General features: G+C 55.1%; 1 protein-coding gene across 1 annotated transcript; it reads right to left on the bottom strand.

Moving 5' to 3' along the window:
- Nucleotides 1–917: 917 nt before the first annotated feature.
- Nucleotides 918–22,658, bottom strand: TTC34 (tetratricopeptide repeat domain 34). Its single transcript, XM_052653559.1, has 8 exons — nt 21,878–22,658; nt 13,989–14,823; nt 12,395–12,620; nt 11,069–11,273; nt 10,238–10,404; nt 5,328–5,598; nt 4,332–4,546; nt 918–1,445 (listed from the first exon to the last, which is right to left on the bottom strand). The coding sequence occupies exons 1-8, from the start codon at nt 22,656–22,658 to the stop codon at nt 918–920; spliced, it is 3,228 nt and encodes a 1,075-aa protein (XP_052509519.1).
- Nucleotides 22,659–26,437: the final 3,779 nt, after the last annotated feature.

Here is a 26,437-nt window from a genome sequence, read left to right as displayed (position 1 = left end):
ATCTGGAAGCTCACTGTGATGACCTCTGGCCTTGAGTGGACAGATGAGGGCAGGACGTCTTGGGGGGAGGAGAGCAAATGCACCTTCTGTCCCTTGCTTTACTCGATGGCCTGTCCAGCAGTTGTGTTCATGAACAGGAGAGAAAAACTGCACGACTCGGACCTGGCTTCTTTGAAACCTACAGCAATGGGACCAGGGCTGGACTTCTCCACTCCCTCCAGAAGTTTTCCAAGCCAACGGTGGTGGGGATGGGTAAGTTTAATTATGTAGGAAGCACCTTTACATCTGACAGGAGATCAGATGCCAAGTAGACACTTGGCTGCTCTGCTCATCGGGGGCCCCTTGGGGCAGGTGTCTCTGCTTGGCAGGGAAGGGAGGCCATATCATCCTCCCAAGGTGCTGGCTTCCCTGGAGAACAACCTTGATGAAAGCATAGGTTTTGGGCCCAGTTTGAGAGATTTTGCTCTTGAGGGGCTCCAGGCCCTGCAGGATGCCTGGCCAGAGGTCAAGCCAGGGTCAAGGGCTGCTCCACATATGGAGAAGGGTTTCCTGGGCTGGCACCATCTCCCCAGGTCTATGAGGGGCCAGCCTGAACCCCACTTGACCTGCAGGTCCCAAGCCAGGGATAAGGAACAGGACTTCTCTCTGAGGCCCAAGCCCTAGGTGTGGGCCAAGAGGGCCCCAGCTTTGAGGACCAGGTCGCTATTCAGGAAAGAGGCTCTGAACTTCCTAAGATGGTTGCTCCAGGCAGGTGGCAAGCTCTCTCCTCTGCTTCCCAAGGCTGGCCATCTGGCAACCCACCCAGGACTAGGAAGAGGGAGAAGGTTGGGGAGTACCTCCTCAAGCAACCTCCCCAGGGGCTGGACGAAGAATGATGATGACAGGGTGGCCCCACAGCTGGGTCTGGGGAGTGCTGGTCAGTGGAGCCGGCAGCCAGAGGACGCCTCCCTCCGGATTCTCGCCTTCAGCCTCTTCAGGCCGCTGTGCTCTGGGTCCAACAGGAGGCCGGCCTCAGCCGCCGTCCAGGCCTCGCTGTAGCGTTGCTCAACCAGGCAACACCGAGCCTGGCACAAGAGTATGTGGGTGGCTGGAGCCCGGCCTGGCCGCTCCCCCAGGCTGCTCTGGGCCTGGGTGGGTGCCAGATGGAGGGCCTGGGCGAAGGCCCCCGCAGCCGCAGCCTCATCCCCTAGACCCAGCAGCAGGCGGCCCCGGGAGCAAAAGTCCTCCACTTGTGTCTGGAGGTCGCTGTCCCTCGAGCCCTCTTGGAGCACGTGGTCTAGGTCCCCAAGTGCCCGGCTAAACTCCCGCAGCTCGGCCAGACAAGTGGCCCGACGGCGCAGGTGACAGGTGCTGCTGCCGCCCGCCAGGATGGCCAGTGAGCAGTAGCCCAGCGCCTGGCGGGGCTGTCCCAAGTTCAGGAGGGTGTCAGCTTCCTGGACTGCGGCCTGCACAGAGGGGATGGAGGGAGGGAGGTCAGGCCATCCCCTCTGAGCCCTGCACAGCCAGCTGCTGCTCGCTCCCCCGTGAAGATGCTGTCTGCTTCTTCTGGGGGGTAGTGTATGGAGGCACAGGGCAGTGACCACCCCCTTGCAATCCCTTCACCCTGCTTGGGTGTCCTCCTGCTTCTCACAGCCCTACTGTCCCACCTGCGGTCCCAGCTCCTCTTACCTGGGTGACCTCCTCTCTTCCCTCTGCTCCTCCCCCTCTGATGGGGCCTCGGCCAGCCTCCCCCCTGCTCTACATGGCTGCCCAGCCCCAGGACAACAGCGAATGCCCTTCTGCCCAGCCTGTTCCTGGAGCCCCCTCCTGGACCCCAGATCAGAAAGGCAGGGTCTGCTCTGTGCTAGAGCTCTTCTCACTTCACTAACCAACTAGCCGCTTCCGCAGGCCTAGAGAGCCAGAGTCAAGGCCAGGGAGACACTCTCCAGGTGCCCCTGGTGTGTCCAGGAAGGTTGTGGTGGACTCACCCTCTGCCTCATGGATGCAGCAGGGCAGGGCCAGAGGTCAGAGGGCGCTGTCCATCCTAGCACTCTTTCCCTGGGGACTGCTGGACGGAGGCCCCGGCCGCCCCCGTCTGGGTGGAGCAGCTCCAAGGGCCAATGCCACCCCTCTACCCCCCAGGCTCACTTTCCTTTTCTGAGTGTGGCAGAAGCCCACTCTTCAAACCTGCCAAAATGCCTTATCTCCCCTCGCCAATTGCCCCGGATAAATCTGCTTGCCTCCTTTGGCTCCTCCTGCTCTCAATAACCCCCAGTGGCTCCCCAAGGCCTGATGGGGAACAAACCAGACACTGCCTCTCCCGCTGTCCCTCCCTCTCCCATGCAGCCAGGTGATACCAACAACCCCCGACCCCCGCCTGTCCCCAGGAAAGCACAGTGCACCCAGCAGGTGAGCGCGTGGTCTTGTCTTCCCAGCCGTGCCACAGAGGATCTGCGACTTAGTGCAGCGCCCTCTCTACCGGGGAGGTCAAGAGCATCAGCAAGAGTCAAACCCTCGCGAGGCCTAGGGCAAGTATTCCACCTCTTCTTGCTTCACCTACGGGTCTGCGAAATAAGGGTGGAAAGTGACAAGGCGCCACCAACCGCGCAGGCGTAGTACCGCCGGAAACGGGGCGCCACTACTTCCGTCTTACTTCCGGATTGGCCCGCGTCGCCCAGCAACGGCCCAGCGTTTCACGAATTCTCGCAGCGGCGAAACCCGTCTCCAGGCGGCCAGGCCCAGCGTTCATCTCCCTGCCCAGCCCTTCTAAGAACTCAAAGACACACCTTTGCTCAGCCCTGCCTTGTGAACTCCGAGACCTCAACCTAGCTCCCTTCTCCTAGCTCACAGCCCTCCTCCTCTTCCTCTGGGCTCTGAGACTCTAGCCCAGGACCCGCCTCTGAGATCTCTGGGCTTCGCAGCCGCCACTCCGGTTCTCGGTCCTGATAACACTCTCCTTGGTCGGCTCAGGGCTTCCTTGATATATTCTTTGACTTCCCTTGTAGCTCAACTGGTAAAGAATCTGCCTGCAATGCGAGAGACCTGGGTTCGATCCCTGGATTGGTAAGATCCTCTGGAGAAGGGAAAGGCTACCCACTCTAGTATTCTGGCCTGGAGAATTCAGTCCATGGGGTCGCAAAGAGAGCAAAGACACGACTGAATGACTTTCAGTATCAGTTTTGGTCTGCTCAGCCCTACAAGGGCCACCCCCCTACATTGCCCATGGCTCCCTTAGCTCTTTCTGTTCCTAATGCCCATCCAGCCAACTTCCATACTAACCGCTCGTTGAAACCCCTTGTGTGGTTCTGTTTTACTGATGGACCTGGAGTGACAGAGCCTGTGGAAGCATAAAGAGGTGAAATTCTTGCCCCGGATCGTGCAGGGGCTCTTGACTGGTCTGCTGATGCTCTTGGCTTCTACCGCCTACTGGTCTCTTCAGTGCCCACCCCGTCCCCTGCTTCCTCAAAAAAATAAAAATAAGGTTAAATCCAGCCACTGCAGGGAAATCCATTCTGCTGTCTGCATTCCCCTAGTCCGCCTCCTGTACCTGCCTGGCTGCTTCTGCCTCTGCAGGTGACGGGAGGGGCCTTTCCCTCTGTCCCCACCCTGAGCCTCTCCTCATGCCCCTTCCCCTGCACTCTGCACTAGCTGCATTTTGATCACCTGATTCTTGAACACTCCCAATTCTTTCCTGCCTCCAGTCTTTTGCCTTGGCCTCTGTATTGCCATGGCAATCTCACCTCCAGAGCTGCCTCGTAACCCCACTGCCCTGTCTCATGGTCTTCCTACACTTTCACCCTCTGAAGTGAACCCCCACCCCACCCCCCACCCCCCCGCCAACCCCCAACACAGTGGTACATCCCTGGGATGCGAGGGCCATGGTGCTGGCAGTGGCTCCACCCAGGGCCTGATGGAATGTGCTCTTACCTTCTCGTCAAATGAGCAGCTGAAGGAAAAATCCCCTACCCAAACAGCCCCAGCCCAACATCCCTTCAGGGCCCCTTTTGGTTCACTAAAGGTTCACCTGCTTGCTCTCTGGACGGACATCCCTCACCTGGCCTGACCAGGGGGTTGAGGCAGTGTTCCAATGAGGGCCAAGTGTTCCTACCTGCCTCAATCTGGCTCTGAAGATGCCGTCCCCTCCCTCTTCTCAACCCCGAGTCAGCTTATATGTTTCACACAAAGGAGACACACTGGGGGTGTCAGGGCTTGAGCTGGCCAGACCTAGGTGCCTTCTCCTGATCAAGTACAGGGGGCTTGCAGTGCTGCCCAGGGCCCTGGGCCTGGGGGTCTCACACCTCAGGTGCTGGAGAGGGGCTGGGCTGGGGACTCCGAGGGGTGCTGTTGCCCACCTGGGTGAGGCTCTGCCGCTCTGAAGCCTCCAGGAGACACAGCAGGAAGCCGAGGTCCTGGGCATCCGTCTCTGCAAGGCACTGCAGGTCCTGTGCAGCGGCCACCACATCCCCCTTCTTGAGCCAGAGCAGCCCACGCCGGGCGCGAGCTGCCTCTGATGGAGGGGTGAGGTGCAGGACTTTTTGCAGATGGGCACCGGCCTCCTCAAAGCTGCCTGCCAGGGATTGGGGAAGGACAGTCACGGTGGGGCTGGGGTGGTGGTGGGGGGCGGGGGGACACTTGGAAGCTCACTATAGCATTTCTTGTTCAACGTTGGCTCTGGGAGTGGCTGGTAAATGGAAGGCCTTAGTCCCAGAAGGAAGGAGCAGGGAACAGAGGGGCAAAGTGACACCTTTCACCTGATGACTGAGCCCCCCACCAAGGGGGTGTCATTAAACTCTATGACCTCCAGGTGGAGCAGCAGGACTTGGAGTTCCCTCACCATGGTCACTGCAAGGACTGCTTTCTCTCCTGAGTAGGGCTGCATGGGATCAGAGCAGCCTCTGGGGTCCCCAAAGGCCTTGGTGGGGGTACCTCACAGGCTTGGAAGTGATGACATGCCCGGGAAATGCAGGTTTCAGAGAGAGCTTCCTGTTCAATTTAGTGCAGGATTTTGCAGTAAAGACTGATGTTTTGGTACATGTGGGCCTAAGACAGTCTCACCCAGAACAGGGCAGTCTGTAAACATCTGAATAAATGCATGAGTTAAAGAGGAGGCCTAAGCATCTGAGCCTTTCACAAAACCCCACATCACGGCTTCATCGCATCTCCCGGTAGACAAAGTTGCACAGGGGCCCCACATGGGAACAGGTCACAGGTTCTGAGACTCGGGGTGGGAGGTACCTTAGATGCTACTGAGTCCGCCAAGGGGTCTCTTTCTCCCATTTTACAGAAAAGAGTCCAGGATGGGAGAAGTAGGGACGATGCTCACGTCCCGTGTCTGGGCAGACACATACCCACTGCAGCGAGCGCATCTGCCAGGAGCATGTGCCAGAGGGGCTGCCTGGCATCAATTTGAATCAGTGCCTTCCCCGCAGCCAGGAGGTTCTGGGCGTCCTTGTCACTGAGGCGGGCCCCTGTGTCCGGAAGCTGACTCAGAAGGGTCCGGCAGCGGGAGGAGAGGCTCTGGGTGATGAGGGCCTGGGCCTCTGGCTTCAGAGAGCGGATCTCGGGAACTGCAGTTCTTGGGCTGAGCCTCAGAGCGGAGAGGATGTCGTCCACAGCCTCCTGCAAGGGGAGGAGGGCAGGGTGGGTGGCAGAAGTCATCCTATATTTGTTGTGTTCCTCTCAGTGCCCTAGTGTTGGGGACACCAGAACGGGCAGATGGCCTGGTCCCTGCCCTTTCACCATGGGGTGGGGGTCAGTCAACAGGAGGGCCTGTAGGGTGAGCTGTCAAGGCAGCGTGTGGCGAAGTTATAGCAATGGTATCAGAGTTCTGGACAGGGGTGATGGTCTGGAGCCCCAGAAGGGCCATGCTGATCAAGAACCCACTATGGCACAGAGTGGGGCTTGGGCTGGCAGCAGAAGGGCCAGAGACCAGGGGCTGAGACTGTAGCTCAGAGGTGAGGAGGGGAAGAGGAGTCTGGAGGCCCTGATGGTGCTGTGGAAGCACATGAGGTCCAGGGAGGCTGGGGCCTCTAGGAGAGCCTTGACCCTGGTGAGTCATTGCATCTGACCTCTGACCTGGCCAAGAGTCAGGAGCCATGAAACCACCCTCCTCCGGTCCATCCTCCTGTTGGCTTTCTACTTGTCCTCTCCTTTGTACTTTGCTGTCTTTTCGCCTCCTTTTCTACCTTTTAGGTTAATGGAAAAGGTTTATTATTTTATGTTAGTTTCTCCTTTAACCACTTCAACTCTGCCCCTTCTTGGGAATTCCCTGACTGCCCTGTGGTTAGGACTCTACATTCTACTTCAGGGGGCACAGGTTTGATCTCTGGTCAGGAACTACGATCCTGCAAGCTGCGCTGTGGCCAAAACAAAAACACAACACAACAAAACAAGAAACCCTGCCTCTCTCTAACGTTTTCTAGCTGTTGTCCTATAGGTTACAAAGTCGCTCGCTCAGTTGCTCAGTCATGTCCGATTCTTTTGACCCTATGGACTGTGTCACCAGCCAGGCTGCTCTGTCCATGGGGTTTTTCAGGCAAGAATACTGGAGTGGCCTGCCATTTCTTCCTCCAGGGGATCTTCTCCACCCAGGGTCTGAACCCGCGTTTCCTGCATTTCCTGCATTGGCCACTGAGCCACCTGGGAAGCCCATAGGTACAAAATGTGTCTCTAGAAATGCCATCCCATTGTCTTCTGGCTTCCATCGTTTCTATGAAAAGTCAGTCATTGCTCATACTGCTCCTCTGTTGCTCAGTTATCTCCGACTCTGCAACCCCATGGACTGCAGCACACCAGACTTCCCTGTCCTTCACTACATCCTGGAGTTTGCTCAAGGTCATGTCTATTGAGTTGGACTGTTACCGTTGTTCTACTATATGTAATATTTCTTTTTCTCTCTGGCTGCCTTGAATATGTTCTGTTTATCTTTTATTTTCAGAAATTTGATCAAGGTGTGCCCAAGTGTGGTTCTCTTTGTGTTTATCATCTTGGAATTTGTTAAGCTTCTTGTAAAATTTTTGGGCATTATTTCTTCAAATACTTTTACAACAACATATACATGTATTAATATAAATACATGTACATATATTTGTCCCATTGTTTCTCCTCTGGGACTATAGTTATACATATGTTGGACAGCTTGGTATCATCCCAGAGGTCACTGAAGCTCCCTTCATTAAGAAGAAAATAGTTTCCCCCACTCTGTTCTTCAGACTGGATAATTTCTACTGGTCCATCCTTAATTTTACTAACCTTTTCTTTGGCAGTTTCCAACCAGCTGTTAAGCCCATCTGGTAAATTAAAAATTTTGGATACACATTTCAGCTCCAGAATTTCCACTTGATTGTTCTTTATAGTTTCTGTTTCTCTGCTATGATTTTTCATCTGTTTACTCATTATGAAAAGTTTTCCTTGATGTTCTTCACATGTTTATAATCCCTGTTTTAACACCCTTATCTATTAATTTCAGGAGAAGGCAATGGCAACCCACTCCAGTGTTCATGCCTGGAGAATCCCAGGGATGGGGGAGCCTGCTGGGCTGCCGTCTATGGGGTCACACAGAGTCGGACACGACTGAAGCGACTTAGCAGCAGCAGCAGCTATTAATTTCAACATTTGCACTATCTCAAGTTCTGTTTCTATTGAGTACTTAGTTTTCTGATTATTGGTCACATTTCCTGGTTCTCTGTGTGTTCAGCAGCTTTTTGATTTTGGGCTGGAAGTTGTGGATATACATAGTAGAGTCTGGACTATGTCACCGTCTCATAAAGGAGGTTGTGTTTTATTCTGGTGGCTCATTTTGGTTCTGTTAGATTTGGTTTTGTTCCTTGTGAGGGCAGATCCATTTCAGTTTTGAACTTAGTCCTAAAATATCACCTTGACTTGGCCTCCCTTGTGGCTCAGTGGTAAAAAAAATCTGCCTGTCAAGCAGGAGACATTGATTCGATCCCTGGGTTGGGAAGCTACCATGAAGAAGGAAATGGCTACACACTCCAGTATTCTCACCTGGGAAATCCCATGGACAGAGGAGCCTGGCGGGCCATAGTTCATTGGGTCACAAGAGTCGGCCATGACTGAAGTGACTAAAAACATGATCTTTACTTAGGACATGGTCTCAGCTGAGTGCCTAAGGTATTCAGAAAAGTCTCTCCTCTGGTGGGGTCAGGATTCCAACATCTCCTGCCACCTGTGAGCTCTGTGGGGCCCCTGCATGTGCAGATCAGCTCAGACAAGAACCCACCTGAAATCCCATGAAGACTTCTCCCCTCTGCATAGCCCCTGTTTCTCCATTGCCCTTCGTTGCAAATTTCAGCTACTGCACCAGCCAGGAATCCCAGGCTCTGCCTCCTCAGCTCAGCAAGCCGACTGCCCCACCTCCTGGCGAGTAACAGGAAAGGCTCCCCAGGCAGAAAGTCAGGTTATTGTGGGGCTCCCCTGGGTTCCCCTTTTATGGTTTTCCTTCTCTCAGGGATGGCAGGTCTTCACTGTCTGTTGTCCAGGGCCTGAAGACAGTTGTCATGTATTTTATCTAGGTGTTTTGTTTTCAAAAGCCCAGTATCTATTACCTCTTCTAGACACACGCTTTTAAAGTTCAGGAACAGGGTTCTCCTGGAGCAAGTGTGTGGGGGACAAGGTCTTAGAGAGACAGAGTCCTTAGATGGCTGGATGAAAGTATGGTCCTCTCTAACCCTCCCTAGACCGTGACCTGGATCCTACCTGACCCTGGTGATGGCCAGTGGTAAACCTACTGGCTGGTTACCTTTGCAAGGAAAAAGTCCAATTCTGTGCTGGCTCATGGGAATTCCGGCTACCACCCATGGAGCCCTCACTGAGGACCAGGCACCAGGCTGAATGGGGCTTCCCAGGGGGCACAGTTGTAAGGAATCTACCTGCCAATGCAGGAGAGACAAGAGATGTGGATTTGACCCCTGGGTCACGAAAGTCCCCTAGAGTAGGATATGGCAACTCACTCCAGTATTCTTGCTTGGAAAATTCCATGAACAGAGGAACATGGCAGACTACAGTCCATAGGGTCTCAAAGAGTCGGACATGGCTGAGCACACTCACATGCACCAGGCTGAGTATCTGACAGCCTTGAATAAGCACTTCCACCTCAAGGCTGAGGATCTGATGACCTTGAACAAGCACCCCCCCGCCCCCATTTTACTGATGTTGAAACAAAGCTCAGAGATGTTTCAGGATTTGCTCAGAAAGTTAGAGGTGGGGGAGAAGGGTTCTGGATTCTGGACCCTCGCAGGATGACTCAGAGCTTCTCTCTTAGTGAAAGGCTGGAGGGCTTGTGGGCATTTGGCCTCAGCCCATCTCCAGGAGGAGGAAGTTCGGGGGGCACAAGGTGGGGTAGCCTCTGCTTAGAACTGTTTCTGAGGCACCTCTCAGAGGAACTGCTGGCATGTCGGGAGCACCCAGGGGTGGGGTTCCTCCTGGCTGAATCCCGTCTCTGAGAACCCAGGTGCTTTCCCAGCACAGGAAGGGGCCTGCAGAGGGCTGGGTTCCCAACCACATGTGCGTGCCCAGGCTGGAACAGACACCAGGTGCCAGTGGCCTCAGGGGAAACGCGATACCCTGGCAGGCAGAAGCACCGTCTGCAGATGCTTTCATTCCAGTGGTATCTTGGATGGATCACTTTTCCTTGTCTTCTGGGACCCCAGTCCTTAAGGAATTCAGAAACCTGGCAGGCTGGTTACCTCTGGGCTGTACTTTGACCCAGAGAAGCATCAGAGCAGACAGTTGGTTTCCGTTTCTCACCCATGACATCGCACTTGGCTGCAAAGCGCCCTTATCCAGGGCTGTTTGGCTGTGGCTGCCTCTGAACACATCTTCTTTGTGGAAAGTACCTATCCTGGGCCTGGCAGTGGACTACCTCCCACCTCTGCCCCTGCATGCCCACCACCCAAAACCACAGGTCCTGTATAGACAGCTTAGGGTGGCACCCAAGAGGCAGCCAAGGTCTCTTTACTCTAAGGTGGGGTCCCCCAGTAAGCCCGAGGCTTTGCATATCTATCCACACTGATGGATACTGGGAGCACAGGGACTCTTCAGATGAGAGCGAAAGGCTACCTGAAACCAGGGATGTGATGGTGAGGCTCCGTGAGCCCCAGAGTGGGCGGGGTTTGGATGCATGTGTCGCACTCGATGCCTGGCCCTGCGTCCTCTCTCCTGGGGGGCTGAGAAGGAGCGCAGTACCTCTCCTGAGCACCACCATCTGCCCTGCCCCAAGTGGGGAGCATGGGGCTGGTACCTTCTGCTCATCCAAGGCCAGGTGCAGGAGTGCCCGGCCACACAGTGCCTGTGCGTTCCCCGGCTCAGTCCTCAGCACGGAAGTGAAGTCGAACATGGCCGTCTTCTTCTGGCCCAGGAAGCCGTAACAGCGGGCTCGGGCAAGCAGGGACTCAGTGGCCTGATTTCCTGAAGGAAGGGGGCATGGCATCAGGATGTGACCTCTGCCGGGCACAGCCAGGTTCAGCATGTCTGCCCTCACCCAGCAGTTTCTGCACCCACCCTGGTGCCCAAAGGGTTGGGGGAAGGGGTGCACCAGCTCTGGGGTCACCTGGGGAGCTCACAGACTGCTGGGCACCAAGACACTCTGGGGAGCAGTCTGGATTGGGCTGGGGGCCCTGGCTGTGGAACACAGCCTGGCTCTGGGAGCCCAACCCAGATGAGTGGTGTCTGGGAGAGTTGGTGGACAGTCAGAGGGGGCTTCCTAGAAGAGGGGGCACTGCAGCTGCATCTGAGATGAGATGAGGGGAGGTACAAGAGGGGAAGGATCCGAGCAGCTGGTCATGGAATGGCTGCAGGCGTGAAAGTGCCAGCCTGGTCCCCCTACCCTCAGGGCCTGAATGTGTGGTATGGAGCCCAGGATACAGGGGAGGGTCCCAGCTCAGGCCCCAGCTGGCTGGGCCCTCTTCTAGGCCTTAGCATGAAGGTGACCAGGGGTCATGAAACACCTGTGAACCAAGAATGTGCTCAGACCGCTGGTGCCTGACAACACCCCTTCTCCACATGGCACAGGCTCCCCTTATCCCCAGGTATCTGGCAGAATGGAGGTGGGAGGAGGGGGGCAGGCTCTTACCTGAGGCAAAGATGGCCAGAGAGAGGTAGGCAATGGCCTCCCTGGTGTGGGCCACGCCCTCGGCCCCTCCCGGTCGTGCCCGCAGGATGGCCAGGGCCCTCGCATGGCAGTGGCCCCAGAGCAGCTGCCGGTCCTCGTGACAGAAGACGGCCAGGGTGGACTGGAGGCAGGCCGTGTCCCCGGACTGGACCACCTTCTTCACCAGCTGCAAGGGAAGGGGTGTCACCATTGGGTCCTGTCTGAGGCCCGCCCAGACAGCTCCATCCCCATCCTCCGCGCAGGAGAGTGGCTCAGGGAAGCGGCCTGCAGAGGCGTGGCAGGCGAAGGCGTGGCTCATGGGGGCGTGGCTCTTGGGGGAGGGACTTTGGGCTGGGGTGGTGGTGGTGGTCTTAGCCTTCTTGAGCCGCATCTCCTCCTCCATTACCGGTAGGCAGAGATCTGGTCTTACGGACCTGCGCGAGGCAGGTCTGAGAAGTTCAGGAAAAGAGGGCTTTCAAGCTAATAAAGTGACAGAGGCCCAGGGAGTCCTTCAGAAGGCACCAGGAGGGACCCTGGGACCTGTCCCTGCTCTGTGCGGAGTGAGTAGGGAGGGGGCGGGACATAACTTCACAGAGACCCACCGGATGCTGCCCCTGCCCCCTGCACATGTGTGGACGCCGGTCCCAGAGCAGGACAGGCAGGACCCAGAGCATCCTTCCCTCCCACCCTTACGGCCCAACTCAGGGCGACCAGAGCCCAAAACAGGCCAGAGTGGAAGAAGGAGGCTGACAGGTTCCACAGCCCTGCCCCAAAGTCTGACATCTCTTCCCTGCATACATGATCTTCTGCCCTCACAGGACCTGAGGGAGGCGAAGTCACACTGCTCCTGGGAGCAGAGTGGTCTCTGAGGGAGGAGAGCAGGGCTGGAGAGTCTGGGGGCTCCTCCACCCTGGGACAGGGTCACCAGCAAGCCTAGTTCACTTGGGAGATTTGGGACTAAGCTCCGCTGACACTCAGCTTGTGGCTTTTTCTTCGTAACAACAAAAGCAAATGCAGAGCACTACTGGATGCTGGAGGTCGGCTGGGCCCTGGGGTGCCTGCTGCAGCTAATTCTCGTGAGAACCTGAAAGGCCAGGGTACAGCTGGGGAGACTGAGGGGTCAGAGAGGTGAGGACCTGCTGGAGGTGGCAGAACTGGGGCTGAGACAAGCTGTGCCTGGGACCAGGTGGGGCTGGGACAAGTCTAGGTGCAGGATGTTGAACGAGGGGTCAGTGGGGGCCTGCTGCCCTCCACAGCACTGTGCCCTGTGTCGAGCTGCCCTACTGTGGCCTGCTGGGGCCCTCTCGCCTGGTTGGCATCGTAGGAGAATCCCCTCCGGAGCTGCAGCAGGGCCAGCCGCACCAGCACAGGGGCCGCCTGAGGCCTCCGGGAGAGGGCTGCCAGGAGGGCCTTGTGGGCGTCATCCAGGCGGCCCAGGCGATACAGGGCGTCAGCTGCCAGGAGGCGCGAAACCTCATCCTCTGTGTCCAGTTCCATCAGGAGTGTGGCCAGCTGGTGCACGCCGCGCGCATCCCTGTGAAGAGAGCAGCTGGGGGAGAGCTGACCCTTCCCTACACCCTGTTCATCTGCCCAGGAGGTGGGCTGCAGGCAAATCCTACTTCCTGCACCTTGTCCAGGCAGCTCCCTTCCTGCTGCATCTCAGAGACCAGGTTTCTGTTGGAGGGTGCCTGCTCACTGGCTGCAGAGCCTGGAGCTGCCCTTTCTGACCCTCTCCCGGCCTATGGGGCAGGCATTTCACAGATGAGGAAGTCAGGCTGTATGCTGACCCCCAGCCCACTTTGCCCTAGTTTTCTTTTCTGCAAAAACAGGTTAACAGTGTTGGCCTTGCAGGGCTCAGGTGTGTGGTCCACAGAGCTAGATAACACACAGGCTGCACTTGGAATGACCCCGGGGCCCTCTTGGGAATGAGCTTGAGCTCCTACTGGGGCACAGCTGGAGCCTGGAATTGACAGTTCCCAAGAGACAGATATAATGGGCTCCAAATCTCCTACAAGAAAATTCCTCCTCACCAGCAAATCAAAGAGATGCAAATGAAGGAACTGGGGCTGAGGAAGCCAGTGTGTGTGTGTGTGTGTGTGTTTGTGTGTGTGTGTGGTGTAGGGATGAGGATGCTGACATCAAACATACCAGGGCCCCCAGCTCAGTGTTGTTAGTTTTGCTAAAACACCTTTTCACCACCTCCCAGCAACCAGAGAAATGCCAATCAAAACATCTGCAGGTTTACCTACTGGGCTGCCGAAAAAATTTGCAGAAGGAGTGTCAGGGCTGGAGTTGTGGCCTGATTGGCAGGTGGACAGCTCCAAGGTCAACGGCCTCACAGGGAGCTGTGCCCTCTGACCCCAGAGCTCAGCTTCTGTTGAATCTTTAGGGCAGACTAGTCCAAGACTGGATGTTACCTGGGTAGCATTATAACTAAGAGCAGAGGAGCTGGGAATACCCGAAGCCCTGATGGGATGTTCACAGGATGAGCTACCAGGCTGTCTGAGAAAGGTAAGTAGCAGCAGAAGAAATGTTCATGATCCACAGGCTCAGTAATGAGTAAAAACGTGGATTATATTTGCATATTGAGCACAAATTCAGTTTTGTGAAGTCTATTTTATATGGACAAAGAGAAACAAGGGAATGCAAACAGTGGGATGCTGGCTAAGTTCTGTTCTTTTTCATTTCCATTTTTGAGTTTCTAATTTTCTAAGTGCATAATATATCTGCACTTTGGGACCAAGGGTCCAAGATCTGTGCCCCAGGACTAAACCCCCACCAGTGCCTTAGGGAAATCACCCAGCAACTCCCTGCCAAATTAGTACTGCACACACCCTGACTACCTTGGAGCAGACCGGAATGAAGCAGCAGCCCCAGGTGTGTGTGCGGGACTAGTGTTTACCCTTCCTGCACAGCGCGGCTGTCTGTCTCCGCGGCCTTAGTCCGGCGGCCCCGCCAGCTCTTGGGTCCTGGCTCTGGCCTCCCCTGCAGCATCTTGCGGCCCTCTTCGCGCAGCACGGTCAGCAGCAGCCCTCGTTGGTTCCAGGGCACGTAGGTCTTGGTGACAAGCAGAGTTTCCTCGGGGCCTAGGCGGCAGGCGGTAACGTAGTCCAGTGCCCCCAGGAAGGCGTTGCCCGCCAGCACTCGCAGCAGTCCGCGGCCGCACAGGGCGCGCACGCAGCCGCTCAGGTGCGGCGGTCCCAGCTCCACCACTGCCTGGAAGTCCTCCTGGGCGCTCCCTGAGTCGCCAGAGTGTAGCGCGCAGAAGCCGCGCAGCGCCATCAGGGGCGCGCGGTCCCCGGCACGGTCCCCGGTGCGCGAGGGCCGCAGCAAGCGCTCGCACAGCGCGCGGGCGCCCGCCGTGTCCCCTGCCAGCAGCAGGCACTCAGCCAGTCGGGCGCCCAGCGCCGGGCGCGCCCCGGGCGGGGCGACTCGACACAGGACCCGGAGCGCGCGGGTCACCGGGACCAGCAGCTCACGGCCAGAGTCCTCGCGGAGCTCGGGGCGACTCCGCACGGTCTCCTGAAAGTGGGAGAAGCCCAGGTCCGCAGCCTCCTGCACTTGGGCATGCAAGCGCTCCCGGTCCCCGGCGGAGAGCACGGCCTCGAACTGCCTCCGAGCGCCCGAGGGGCTCTCGCGGAAGGCCCGGTGCAGGTCCCGAAGCAGGTCTTGGGCCCCGCTGTCTAGGAAAAAGGTCGCTGCAGCGCGAGTGACCAACAGGGTGGCCAGACGCTCACCTGGGGAGAGAATAGAGGCATTGGTCTGTCTGCTGGGCCATGTCCTCCAGGGGAGCCGCCTGTAGACTCCAACCCTCCAGTGGAGGACCCTCTGAAGCATCTCATGCCAAGTCCCTGGAGTCTCTCAGTGGCCAAGGACACCTCATGAAGAGGATGAGGGCTGTCAGGAGGCTGGGAGCCCCTCAGACGGTTCCTGGCCTCTAGAACACAGCCTCAATAGTTGTGGCACACAGGCTTAGTTGCTCTGAGGCATGTGGGATCTTCCTGGTTCAGGGACTGAACCTGTGTCTCCTGCATTGGCAGGTGGGTTCTTTACCACTGAGCCACCAGGGAACCCCGGGGTCAATTTCTGTTGACTTCTTTATCTCCTGACTGTGGCTCACCTTTTATTTTTGTTTCTTTGCATGTTTAGTAATTTTAAAAATTGTACCCTAGACATCTGGTTGATCTTTTGTAGAGACTCTGGGTTCAGTTATGTTTCTTTGAAGAGAATTGAATTTTGTTTTAGCAGGCAATGAGTGTTCATTGGAAGGACTGATGTTGAAGCTGAAACTCCAATACTTTGGCTACCTGATGCGAAGAGCTGACTCATTTGAAAAGACCCTGATGCTGGGAAAGATTGAAGGCAGGAGGAGAAGGGGATGACAGAGGATGAGACAGTTGGATGGCATCACTGACTCAATGGGAGATGAGTTTGAGTAGATTCTGGGAGTTGGTGATGAACAGGGAGGACTGGCATGCTGTGGTCCACGGGGTCATGAAGAGTCAGACATGACTGAGTAAGTGAACTGAAACTGGCTAGGATCAAACTCCAAATTCTGTCTTCTCAAGTGGGCAGCAGCTGAAAATCCCATTTAGTTCTTGCAGCTTCCAGCTGTTACTTTTTCAGGCCACCCAGTCTCTCTTGTGTGTGCAGGTCAGTGGACAGCCAAGGATTTAAGTGGATTTAATATACAGATTTAATCTCCTTGCAAAAAGACCAAACCAGTCATTCTTAAAGGAAATCAACCCTAAATATTCATTGGAAGGACTAATGCTGAAGCTGAAACTCCAATACTTTGACCACCTGATGGGAAGAGCTGACTCGTTGGAAAAGACCCTAATGCTGGGAAAGATTGAAGGCAAGAGAAGGGGATGACAGAGGATGAGGTGGTTGGATGGCATCACTGACTGGATGGACATGAGTTTGAGCAGGTTCTTGGAGTTGGTGATGGACAGGGAAGCCTGGTGTGCTGTAGTCCATGGGGTCATGACTTAGTGGCTGAACAATGAGAAACAGCAATACATGGATTTGGGGGTCTTATCTCTTTTCCTTCCTGAATGTGGCTCTCTCCTTTTTAGGATTTCCCCTCTAACTTTGCAACTGCTTTTTTCATCCCTAGTTTCTGTTATATGACATCTCAAATGAGTAAAATGGCAACTTTCTGTCCTACGTGGATTGAGGAGTTGAAAAGCTGCAAGACTACAAATCTCACCCTCTCTAGTCTTCATATTTTAGGGTCAGTCTCTGGTTTCTGCCTGCATTTGGTCACTGTTGAACTGCCAAATATTTTCATTTTATATTTTGCCCCAATTTTATAATTATCTGTGGGACACACAGTTTAGTCCAGCCAGTTCAGCATTATTGAAATCCAGAATCTTTTATTGTTAGATTAAAAAATTTTGACAATCTGGTGGTGAGGGGATATAACATGCTATAATGTTACCACTGTTTTTTTAATTTTCATTTTCCTGATTGCTGGTGAGGCTCATTTATTTAAAAATACTTTCCTGCCAATCTGGTGGGTAGAGAAAGTGGTATCTCATTGTTTTAATTTGCATTTGTATCATTACTATGATGTTGAATATTTTCCACATGTTTATTAGCCATCTGTGTTTTCTCTTTTGGGAAATGCATTTGCCAGTTCTTGTACTGGATTTTTTCTTTCTTATGGATATGTAGGAATTCTGCAAATACTCTGGGTACTCATCTTTTATCCACTGAATATTTTGCAAATATTTTCTCTCTGTTGTGGATTGTCCTCTCATTTTCTACAATTATGGGCAAAATAGAAATTTAAAAATTTCAATTCAATCAAATGTATCAAATTTTCCTTTATTGTTTCCATTACTTTTGCATCTTAAGAAGCCTAGCTGTACACAGAACCTTAAGATAGTCTCTCATATTTTCTTTTAGAAAATGTAAAGCTTAGCTGTTAACATAATTCACCTGGAATTTACTTTTTTTTTGCATGATTTGAGGTAGAGAATCAGTACTATGCATTGAATCATGGTCCTCTTTTTTTCCCCTGTAGCTTTGCAACGCTCACTCTCATAGAGTAAGTTCCAGATAATTATAGGTCTGTTTCTGGCCTCTCTAATTTGTTTTATTAGTTCATCTATTTCTTAAGCCAATATCTTTCTGTATTGATTAGTATGCTGCTGCTAAGTCACTTCAGTTGTGTCCAACTCTGTGCGACCCCATAGACGGCAGCCCACCAGGCTCCCCTGTCCCTGGGATTCTCCAAGCAAGACCACTGGAGTGGGTTGCCATTTCCTTCTCCAATGCATGAAAGTGAAAAGTGAAAGTGAAGTCACTCAGTCATGTCCGACTCTTCGCAACCCCAGGACTGCAGCCGTATAGCTTTGTATTAACTGGTAGAGAAAATCCTATACCACTGTCTTCTTCTCCATCTTCTCCCCTCCCCGTTCCCCTTCTCTTTCTGCTCTTACTCCTTCTTCTTTGTCTTGTCTATTATTGGCCCTTTGCTCTTCTTCTATCTTATCAAATATTTCTATCAGTAGACATTGGCTATCTCTCTACTTACAGAGGCATTATTTATTCTCTTTTAATAAATTTTTACAGTGTTCTCCATAAAGTCATATGACTCATTGAAATAAATTATTTTCTTATGCTACAGTAAAAGGTGTACTTTAAAACCATTAAGCTCCTATTCATTGTTGGTGTCTGTAAATATAAATACTTTTTGTATCTCCTGTTAAATTCTACTCCTATATCTAATACATTTTTGTTGTTTCTATTGGGTTTTCTACATAGCTAATCATATTGTCTGAAATAATGGTTGCTTTATCTCCTTCTTTCTAGACTTATTATTTCCCCTTATTGGATTGGTTAGCATCTCTAGTGCAGTGATATATAAATGGGGAAGTGGGCAGGCACCACATTCTTGGTTCCAAAATATCACCATTAAGTATGATATTTTGGTAGGCTTTGATAGATTTTATCTTTTCCAATTAAGTAAGTTTTCTTCTATTCCTGGTTGTTTAAATTTTGGAGATGTTAAATATTATACAATACTTTCCCCTAATTTATTCCCTAATTTCTTTTTTCTTCCATTAATGAATGTTGTAAATTATATTATTATGGAAACATAACCCTGTAAGTCCTGTATTATTTAAGTCAGTTTTGGTTAAAGGATGCATCAAAAACCAATGCTAAGACTCAGTATGCAGTTGTTACTGTTGCTGTGTAACAAATTGCCACAAAACCTAGTGACTTAAAGCAACAACTGTTTTCTATTTGCCATGATTCTTCTTCAATTTGGGCTGAACTGGCAGTTCTGTTGGTCTTGTTGGGGGTCACTTCTGCAGCTGAAGCCATCTGGTGGCTTGACTGGGCAGGCAGGTGTAAGGTGGCCTCACTCACATGTCTGGGGTTTTGGTGTTGGCCATGGGCTGAGCCTCCCTCCTGGTGTGTGCCTTCGTGATTCGCTAGTTACCTTCCATGCATGGCACTGGGGAGGTTCCAGGAGGATGGAGATGGAGCCTCGCTTCCAGAATGACACAGCATCACTTCCACTGTTTTCTGCTGGTCCCAGCTAATCTCAAGGCCAAGCCAGCTCTGTTTCCATGCTGGGTGAACCATGGCTATGTCTCTCACCTACCCCAGTAGTTCTTAATGAGGAATCTTGAACAAACAGGAGACGGCTGCCGGGGACTTTCCAAAGATAAGCAGCCAGGGAACTGCGACCCCTGGGAGACGTGACTCTTGCTCTGTGTCTTGTCCTCATGCATTGAGTGTCTGTATTGTTGCTGTTGTTCAGTTGCTAAGCCTTGTCCAACTCTTTGTGACCCCCATGGACTGTAGCACGCCAGGCTCTCCTGTCCTTCACTCTCTCCCAGAGTTTGCTCAGATTCATGTCCATTGAATTGGTGATGCCATCCAGCCATCTCATCCTCTGTTGCCCCTGTCTCCTCCTGCCCTCAATCTTTCCCAGCATTAGGGTCTTTTCCAATGAGTTGGCTCTTCATATCAGGTGGCCATAGTATTGGAGCTTCAGCTTCAGTATCAGTCCTTCCAATGAATACTCCGGATTGATTTCCTTTAGGATTGACTGGTTTGATCTCCTTGCAGTCCAAGGGACTCTCAAGAGTCTTCTCCAGCACTACTATTCCCTGTAACTCCACCCACTAAAAAGGACTGAAGATATTCCCAAATATGGAAGACTTTGTTCAATGTTTCCAGGGACTTTGGATAAGTAGCCTTGAGAATAGAATGCATTTGTTATAGGAATCTACATTTGTAAAAAGTCTGTTATAGCAAAATGTATTCATTTACATAGTAAGCCGTGGTTGTGCGGGTGTGATAAGGTGGCTCCCAGTGACAGAAGTGATTTTGGGCTAATTAAGGTGGTGATTTAGGGAAGGTTCTCCTGTCCATGTCAGAGACCAGGCAGGACAGACAGCTTCCTGCCATCTCTAGGGGGTGGGGAGCAGAGTTTTTCTAGAACATGTTCTTTGAGGCTGCGGCCTCCATTGGAGGTTGTGGATTTCTGTAGGGGCTCTGTTTTTTTGTGCTCAGTTGCTTTAGTCATGTCCAAATGTTTGCAACCCAGTAGACTGTAGCCTGCCAGGCTCCTCTGTCCATCGGATTTTCCAGGCAAGAATACTGCAGTGGGTTGTCATTTCCTTCTTCAGGGGGTCTTCCCAACTCAGGGATTGAACCCAGATCTCTGCACTGCAGGCGGATTCTTTACTGATTGAGCCACCAGGGAACACCAATACATCCAGGTTGTCACTGGTTCTTCTGACCAACTGGCTATAAATTAGAGGTTCCTCTGAACCCCTCTTTGTTTAGTCGCTCACTCTGTTCAACTCTTTGTGACTCCATGGACTATAGCCTGCCAGGCTCCTCGGTCCATGGAATGCTCCAGTCAAGAATACTGGAGTGGGTTGCCATGCACTCTTCCAGGGGATCTTCCTGACCCAGGGATTGAACCTGAATCTTCTGCATTGCAGAAGAGGCAATGCCTCAGGTGCCCACTGAGGCACCTGCAGGGGCTCTACTGGCCATTAAAGTGAAAGACTTGCCCCTCATCCCAGGAACTGCTGACCCACCCCAGCTCACAGGCCACTGTGTGTTTGTGCTTTGGGCGCCAAGGGCCTCCTACTCAGGATTCTGTTGTGACTGTTGATAGTAGGAGGACTGCAGGGTGTCTGCTCTGGCATATTCCTAGAAAGAAATCTGCTCACTTTTCAGTTCTGTCTGGTTCCCGTCTCACCTTGGCATCACCAGGAGCCTCGAAGGCACACTGGACAGACATGCCCCGCCCCCTGTGCATGGATTTGGCAGAGGCAGCTCTTTATCTCATCTTATGTCATCACCCTGCGGGCTCCTGAGTTCCCTCCTTCTTCTTGTCCTCCTGTCCCGTTTGCTGGGTCCTCTTTTGTGGGGAGCAGTGTGGTGGCTAGTTAGGAGCACGGGAGGGCCACATTCCAGCCTCTTTGAACGCTCCGTGTGCCCTTGCTGGCCCCATCGGCAGAGTGGCTATGCCTGCAGCCAGCTTCCAGTGGTGCTGTGCAGTGCCATGCACAAATGCTTCTCACACCTGCACAATGGGTCCGCTCACTGAGCGGCAGCTCCTGGCCCCTGCCTCTAGGTGTCCAGCTGCCCCACTCTGTCCTGGGGGCTCTCCCGATCTGGACCATGACCATCAATCTCTTCCTAGTGTGGATGATCCCCAAACACCTTGAGACCATGACCTCGGGATCTCAAGGCTCATGTGTCCAGCTGCCTAACTACACATCCAATTGATGGACTCAAGGAACATTTTGGAAGAACTTAGTGGGTGATTGGAGAGCACTTAGTGGTGACACCATTTTCAGGGTTTGATACACAGTTTCACTGAATCTGCCCAGTAACCTTTAGAAGTGGGTATGACCACCACCCCCACATGTGCACAGGGAGGCCAGCGGGTGGCAGGGAGTTGGGAGTGGGGTGGCAGGCTGGTGTGTGGCTCCCGGGTGCTCCCAACCATGGCCTCACTACTTCCGGGCAGGAGTAGCATCTCAAACTGGGGGTGTCTCCATCCCTTGAGGCCCCCTTTCCTGTCCGCTCTTCTCTGTCCTCTGCCATCCAGCTGCTGAAGGTGAACTCTTAAAGATCCTTCCCTGTGCACCGCCTCCCACCCCCCCCCCCCACCCCATCACTACATCCGGCCAGTCTTATCATTTCTGTCTCAGTGATGACTCAGACCTGGACCGCATCCAGCCTCTGGCAGTTTCTCTTCTCAGTCTGGCCCCCAGGGCATGTTCTGTGCACAGCAGACAGAGACTTGAAAAATGCAACTCAGAGCACCTCACTCCAGTTTAACATCTCCCTGACTTCTTGCTGCTCTGAGGAGAAAATCCAAAGTCCTCAGCCAGAAGGCTTAGCCATGGCTACTGCCTTTAGAGCTTTCTGTTGCCCTCTGCCCCCACCCACCACTCCCTGCCAGCCATGCTGGATCCATTCAGTGGCATGGACACCCCAAGTTTTTTCTCACATCCTGCTTCTGCTGCCAATCCTTCAGTCTCAGCTCAAATGATGCCTCCTCCAAGAAGCCTTCCCTGACCAGCAGGCTAAAACAGCACCGTGCGCAGTCGCACAGTGCTTTCTCAAAGCACAGATTTTCTTTCTTGGTGCTCTGTAAGGTCAGGGGCCTGTCCGTTTTGTCATTGTGGTGTCCCCAACGCCAGCACAACCCCCACCATAAGCAAGACTTAACCATGCAGTGAAGCGACAGCAGGAGCAACTTTTGACCTCGTCCTTGGTGGGTGTGGAGGGCATGCCTACCTTGGAGTCTGCAACCCGTTGGGGCGGCCTCCAGGGCCCGGCTGCAGGCTGCCCGGCAGTCCTCATACCTGCCATGCTGGAGCAGGGCTTCAGGCGACAGGGTGATGCTCCAGATGCCCCCAGGGTCCAGGGCTACAAGGAGTCCCTGGCAGTTGGTCACCTGTTGGCTGGCACTGTCCCCAGCCTCCTGATGCTCTGAGATGTAGTCCTGGAGGGCTCTGACCAGAGCAGGGAGGTAGGGCTGCTGATGCGTGTGAATGAAGGCCACGGTCCGATCAGCACTCTCCACGAAGGCCTGGAGGTAGTCAGCCACCCCGGTGTGCACCTGTGTTCTGGACAGGACCCAGGCCAGGGCGCGGGTCAGCCGCAACTCCAGGCTCTGCTGGGAGTGGGCGTCCAGCAGGACCCCACAGCGCCGCACCACTTCCTCATGGTGCCCGTGTGCCAACAGGCCAGCCAGGGAGTGCAGGGCCGCGATGGGGTGGTCGGGGCAGAGGGTAGCCAGGAAGGCACAGGCTAGGGTCCCTGTCAGGGAGACCACCGCCATGCCGTCCCAGTGGATGGCTGGGATCTGGCTGTCACCTCGGCACCAGGCCTCTAGGGTGGCCACCACAGATGACCCCCGGGTCTCGGGCAGGGAGGCTCGGATGCTCCGCAGGGCCGAGGGAGCGTGGCAGCTGAAGGCAGCCAGATAGAAGGCGGTGGCCAGCGGGGTCTCCCCCAGGGCCAGGTGCTGGTCACCCTCTCGGCAGAGGCAGGCCACGAGCTCCTGGGCCGACATCACGCCCGCACCTCCGGTGGGCCCATATCCATCCTCACAGCACCTGGAGGGGGAGTATGGTTAGCGCATAGGTGGCCCACATGGCCTACGGCACCCCCGTCCTGCTTCAGGGCTGCCCCCTGCCTCTTCCCACTGAGACCTCAGGGTCAGGGTGGAGCCCCCGAATGAAGACAAGGTGAATTCAGCCACCAAGGGGTGACTGGGGTGCCTGCCGCAGGCGTCTCCGCTGGGCTGGGGCACATCTCCCAGGCCAGGCCCCCAGTCGCTGTTTGCCCACTCAGTGATCAACACTCAAAGGACATCTGACTTCTGAGTATCCACATGGGGAGGAATCGGGCAACCTGAGGGGTCAGGGACCTCTGGCCCTCACTCCAACTCCTGCCCCTCCTAGCACAGAGCCTTTCAGGAAGATGGGCCCTCCCAGCGCCAATCTGGGTCACACGGGCATCCCTACGCCTTCTCAGGGCTCTGAGTTTCCACTGACCTCCCAGCCTCAGGACCACAGCCCTGCCCACCTCCCACACCTGGGCAAGGTGGGGGGAGGGGGTGGTGCAGTTAGGGCTGGGGTGGTGAGGGGCACTTGGCCAGCTCTTGGGTGGAGTGGGGAGCCACACTGGTGAGGGGGGCAGTTCTTGAGGTCAGTTCCAGGACCAGTCCTGCAGAAGGCCTCTCTCTGCCACCAGACCTTCCCACCCGAAGAATGGCTCTCTGGCTGGGGATTTCTCTCCTGGTTCCCAAGTGCCTGCAAACAAGCCCCCTACCTAATGTTTGCTCTGTGACACACACCGAGACACAGACACACACCCGTGTGCACACACGCAGGCACTCACATGCATATGCACACACACAGCACACACGCAGGTGGCTCCCAACGTGCACACCCGTTCACACTCGCCTGTGCTCCGAGGCTGTGCCGGGTGCGCGGGGAAGGAAAAGGCTCGCCACCCAGATTTGGGGGCGGCCAGGAGCAGGGGCTGTGGACGCGGCTCCGGCGGAGTGTCCGCGGATTTGGGCTCTCGGAGGGCTCTCAGAGGGCTCTCAGAGGCGCCCGGGGTCGAGAGGGCGGGTCCGTTTCCCTGGAGACCGTCAACAACCCGGCGGTCCGGCGGCTCAGCCGCGCCCCCAGCGGTCCGGCGCGCCCCCGTCCCGGACCCCGCCCTCTGTGGCCCCTAGCCACCCCGCCAGACGAGGCTGGGCTACGGTAGGGGATCTCTGGACCCTGGGGAGGAGCTGCCCGCAGTCTAGGGCGCACCTCCAGACCCATCCCCTCACAGGTGGGGAAGGAGCTCCGCGGAGGTGGGTGAGCCTGGGGGCCCCTGCCACCCCCAGAACTCTGCCTTGCTGCTTCAGTGCCCCTTTCTACCGTCCATGCCCCTCCTGCAGGGTGCTTCGAGGAAAGCGGCCCCCAGGTCACCTGTTCACCTGGGCTCCTGTGGGTCTCCCTCCCTATAGTCCACTCTCTGCTGAGCAAACAGACCAGACCCCGCTTCCCACCACACCCCTCCCCACCACACCCCGTCCCAGCAGAGGGCCTGTCCCCTCCTTGAGATGAGGCCTGGAAGGTGGCCCTAAGGGACTGTGACATGCCCTGCTGGTCCAGGATCACCTGGACTGTGGTGGAGGAAGGCCAGTAGCATCGGCTGATATTTTAGGAGTTGACCCCCTCCCAGTAGGGAGGGGGACGGGTGGGAGGAGGCAGCAGAGGTGGGCAGGGCAGAGCTGGACTGAGGCTGTTGCCCTGGGGTCTGAGATGCTGAACCCTGCCCTGGTGGGGCCCCTGGGGAGGTGGATGAGTTGCACCTCCCTGGAGGGGTGGTCCTGTTTAGGGTGAGGGCCCCTCCTAACTCAACATGCCAAGGTTCCCTGATGCCATGCTCATCCCTGTCCTTGTGGGGCTCAGGAGACCAGATGGAGTGACCGCTCGGGCACTGGGTGCTGTGGGGCAGGGATGTCCTCCCCAGGGTCCTGGTCCCTGGGGAGTGGCCCCCCTCCCCACAGCCTGATAAGGGTCTCCCAGGGAAGGGTCTGGGCTCTAGGTCTGCAAGGGTCAGGCAGCTGTGGTCAGCATGGCGTGGCCCGCCTGTCCGGCTCCTGGCCTGCTCTTCAGCTCCTTGACATTCACAAAGGCACGGCACCCAAATGAGCGAGTGGGGACCCAGCAGTGACAGCTTATGGAGAGATTTCCTGTGACTTTGATTACTTTCATTTTACTACCCTAATTAGGCGAGCCAGTAATGGAGCGGGGCTGTCGCAGGGCTGTGGGAAGGGCCTGGGGCGTGGAGGCGCAGTGCTGCCTGACATCCGCCATCACATTAGCCCGAAGGGTCCCCCAAGCCTCTGCCCTGGCGCGTGGTGCCTGCAGGCCCTTGGGCGCTGGCCAGATGAGCCCAGTGATCTCGGTGGGCCGGAAGCTGTGACGGTGGCCCCCACCTGGGGGCAGTGCATCTGGATACAGGTAACCTCAGGGCACCTTTGGGATGCAGAACCTGGAGCAGTTGTCCTGTATGCAGAAACGTGTTGCTTTAGGTGCCAGTGTGACCACTGAATTCAAAAGGAAGGCATTTCTTGTCTGCATCAGCGGGTTCTCACTGTTTCTGACTGGTGTCCAACTGGAGGTGATTCTGAGCACTTGTCCTTCGCACCACTGTGGCCCTCAAAACCCTGACAGGCCAGGCCACATCTTTGTGGGGAGTGTATGACTCTTCCGCAGGTTTAGGGGGTGCGTGGGGTGTCATTGTGATGAAAGTGCTGAGGCTCCAACTGAACACTCTTGGGCGGATGCCCCACAAAGCCAGGAACAGAGCAGGTGTCAACCCTGGGCCCGCAACCCCCAGCATCATCACTGCCCACCACAGGACTCGGGCTCTGTCCACCAGCTGCCCCAGAGGATGTGGTCAGACCTGAGCGGGTTTAGGGGTGCTGCCCAGTCCCCCACAGAACTCCCTGTGCTCCCCAAGATGGCCATGAGACAGCTGCCCCGAGGGACTCGGGCGATGCCGTCTCAGTCCCAGTGTTAGCATGTGGTTGCTTTTCTGGGTACATCCTCGTCATACCACTGACTGGGATGAAGGCCACCAGCTAGAGAGAGTGCTGAGCCCTCATTTCCAGAACCATCTTTGGTGTGAGCAGGGGCACGGCAGAGAAGTTGGAAACAGAAGGAGTTGGTGAAAGTGGTTGGGTGGTGATGGCTTTGCAACTGACCTTGTATTTGTGTGACTTCTACCTCGTGTGAGGTGGGGTGTGATGAGTGCTCTGGGCCCTTCTAGTAGGAAGACTCAGAGCAGTGGGGTTGTTTGCCTGGGGACCAGCTCCCTGGGCCCAACCAGAGCTCAATCTGAATTTTCAGGTGTCCCTCCCCTGGGGTTCCTCTAAGAGGAACTGGGCCGGGCGGGGGTCATTGGTTTCCCATCAGCTCCACTGAAGCAGGTGCTGGTCCATTCCCTGCCTGTACACCTGCCTGTCCAAGGTCAGGCCTGATCCCAGCGCTGGGCCCAGAAATCATGAGGCGGTGCCGGGTATGTCCTGCTCCTACTGTGGCCCTGCCTGCAGACCCCCCTGTGGCCCCCGGAGGACAGCAGGTTGGAGGCCGCTCCTCCTCTGCCGTCAGGGAGACTGGGCCTCCATGCCTGGGCCTCCTGAAGCCTGTGGGCTGCCTCCACCACTGGGCCTCCAAGCGGGGGCCTTGACACAACCCGGGAGGCAAGCTGGTTTTGTGCTCCCCTGGCCATTAGGGAGGAGGGGCCAGGCATCCCCCACCTGTCTCCCTGGGAGCTACCCTG

The sequence above is a fragment of the Budorcas taxicolor genome, chromosome 16, assembly GCF_023091745.1.
Source record: "Budorcas taxicolor isolate Tak-1 chromosome 16, Takin1.1, whole genome shotgun sequence".
NCBI lineage: Eukaryota > Metazoa > Chordata > Mammalia > Artiodactyla > Bovidae > Budorcas > Budorcas taxicolor.
The sequence above is the reverse complement of the archived record's forward strand: the minus strand, read 5'-3'. Positions and strand labels throughout refer to the sequence as shown.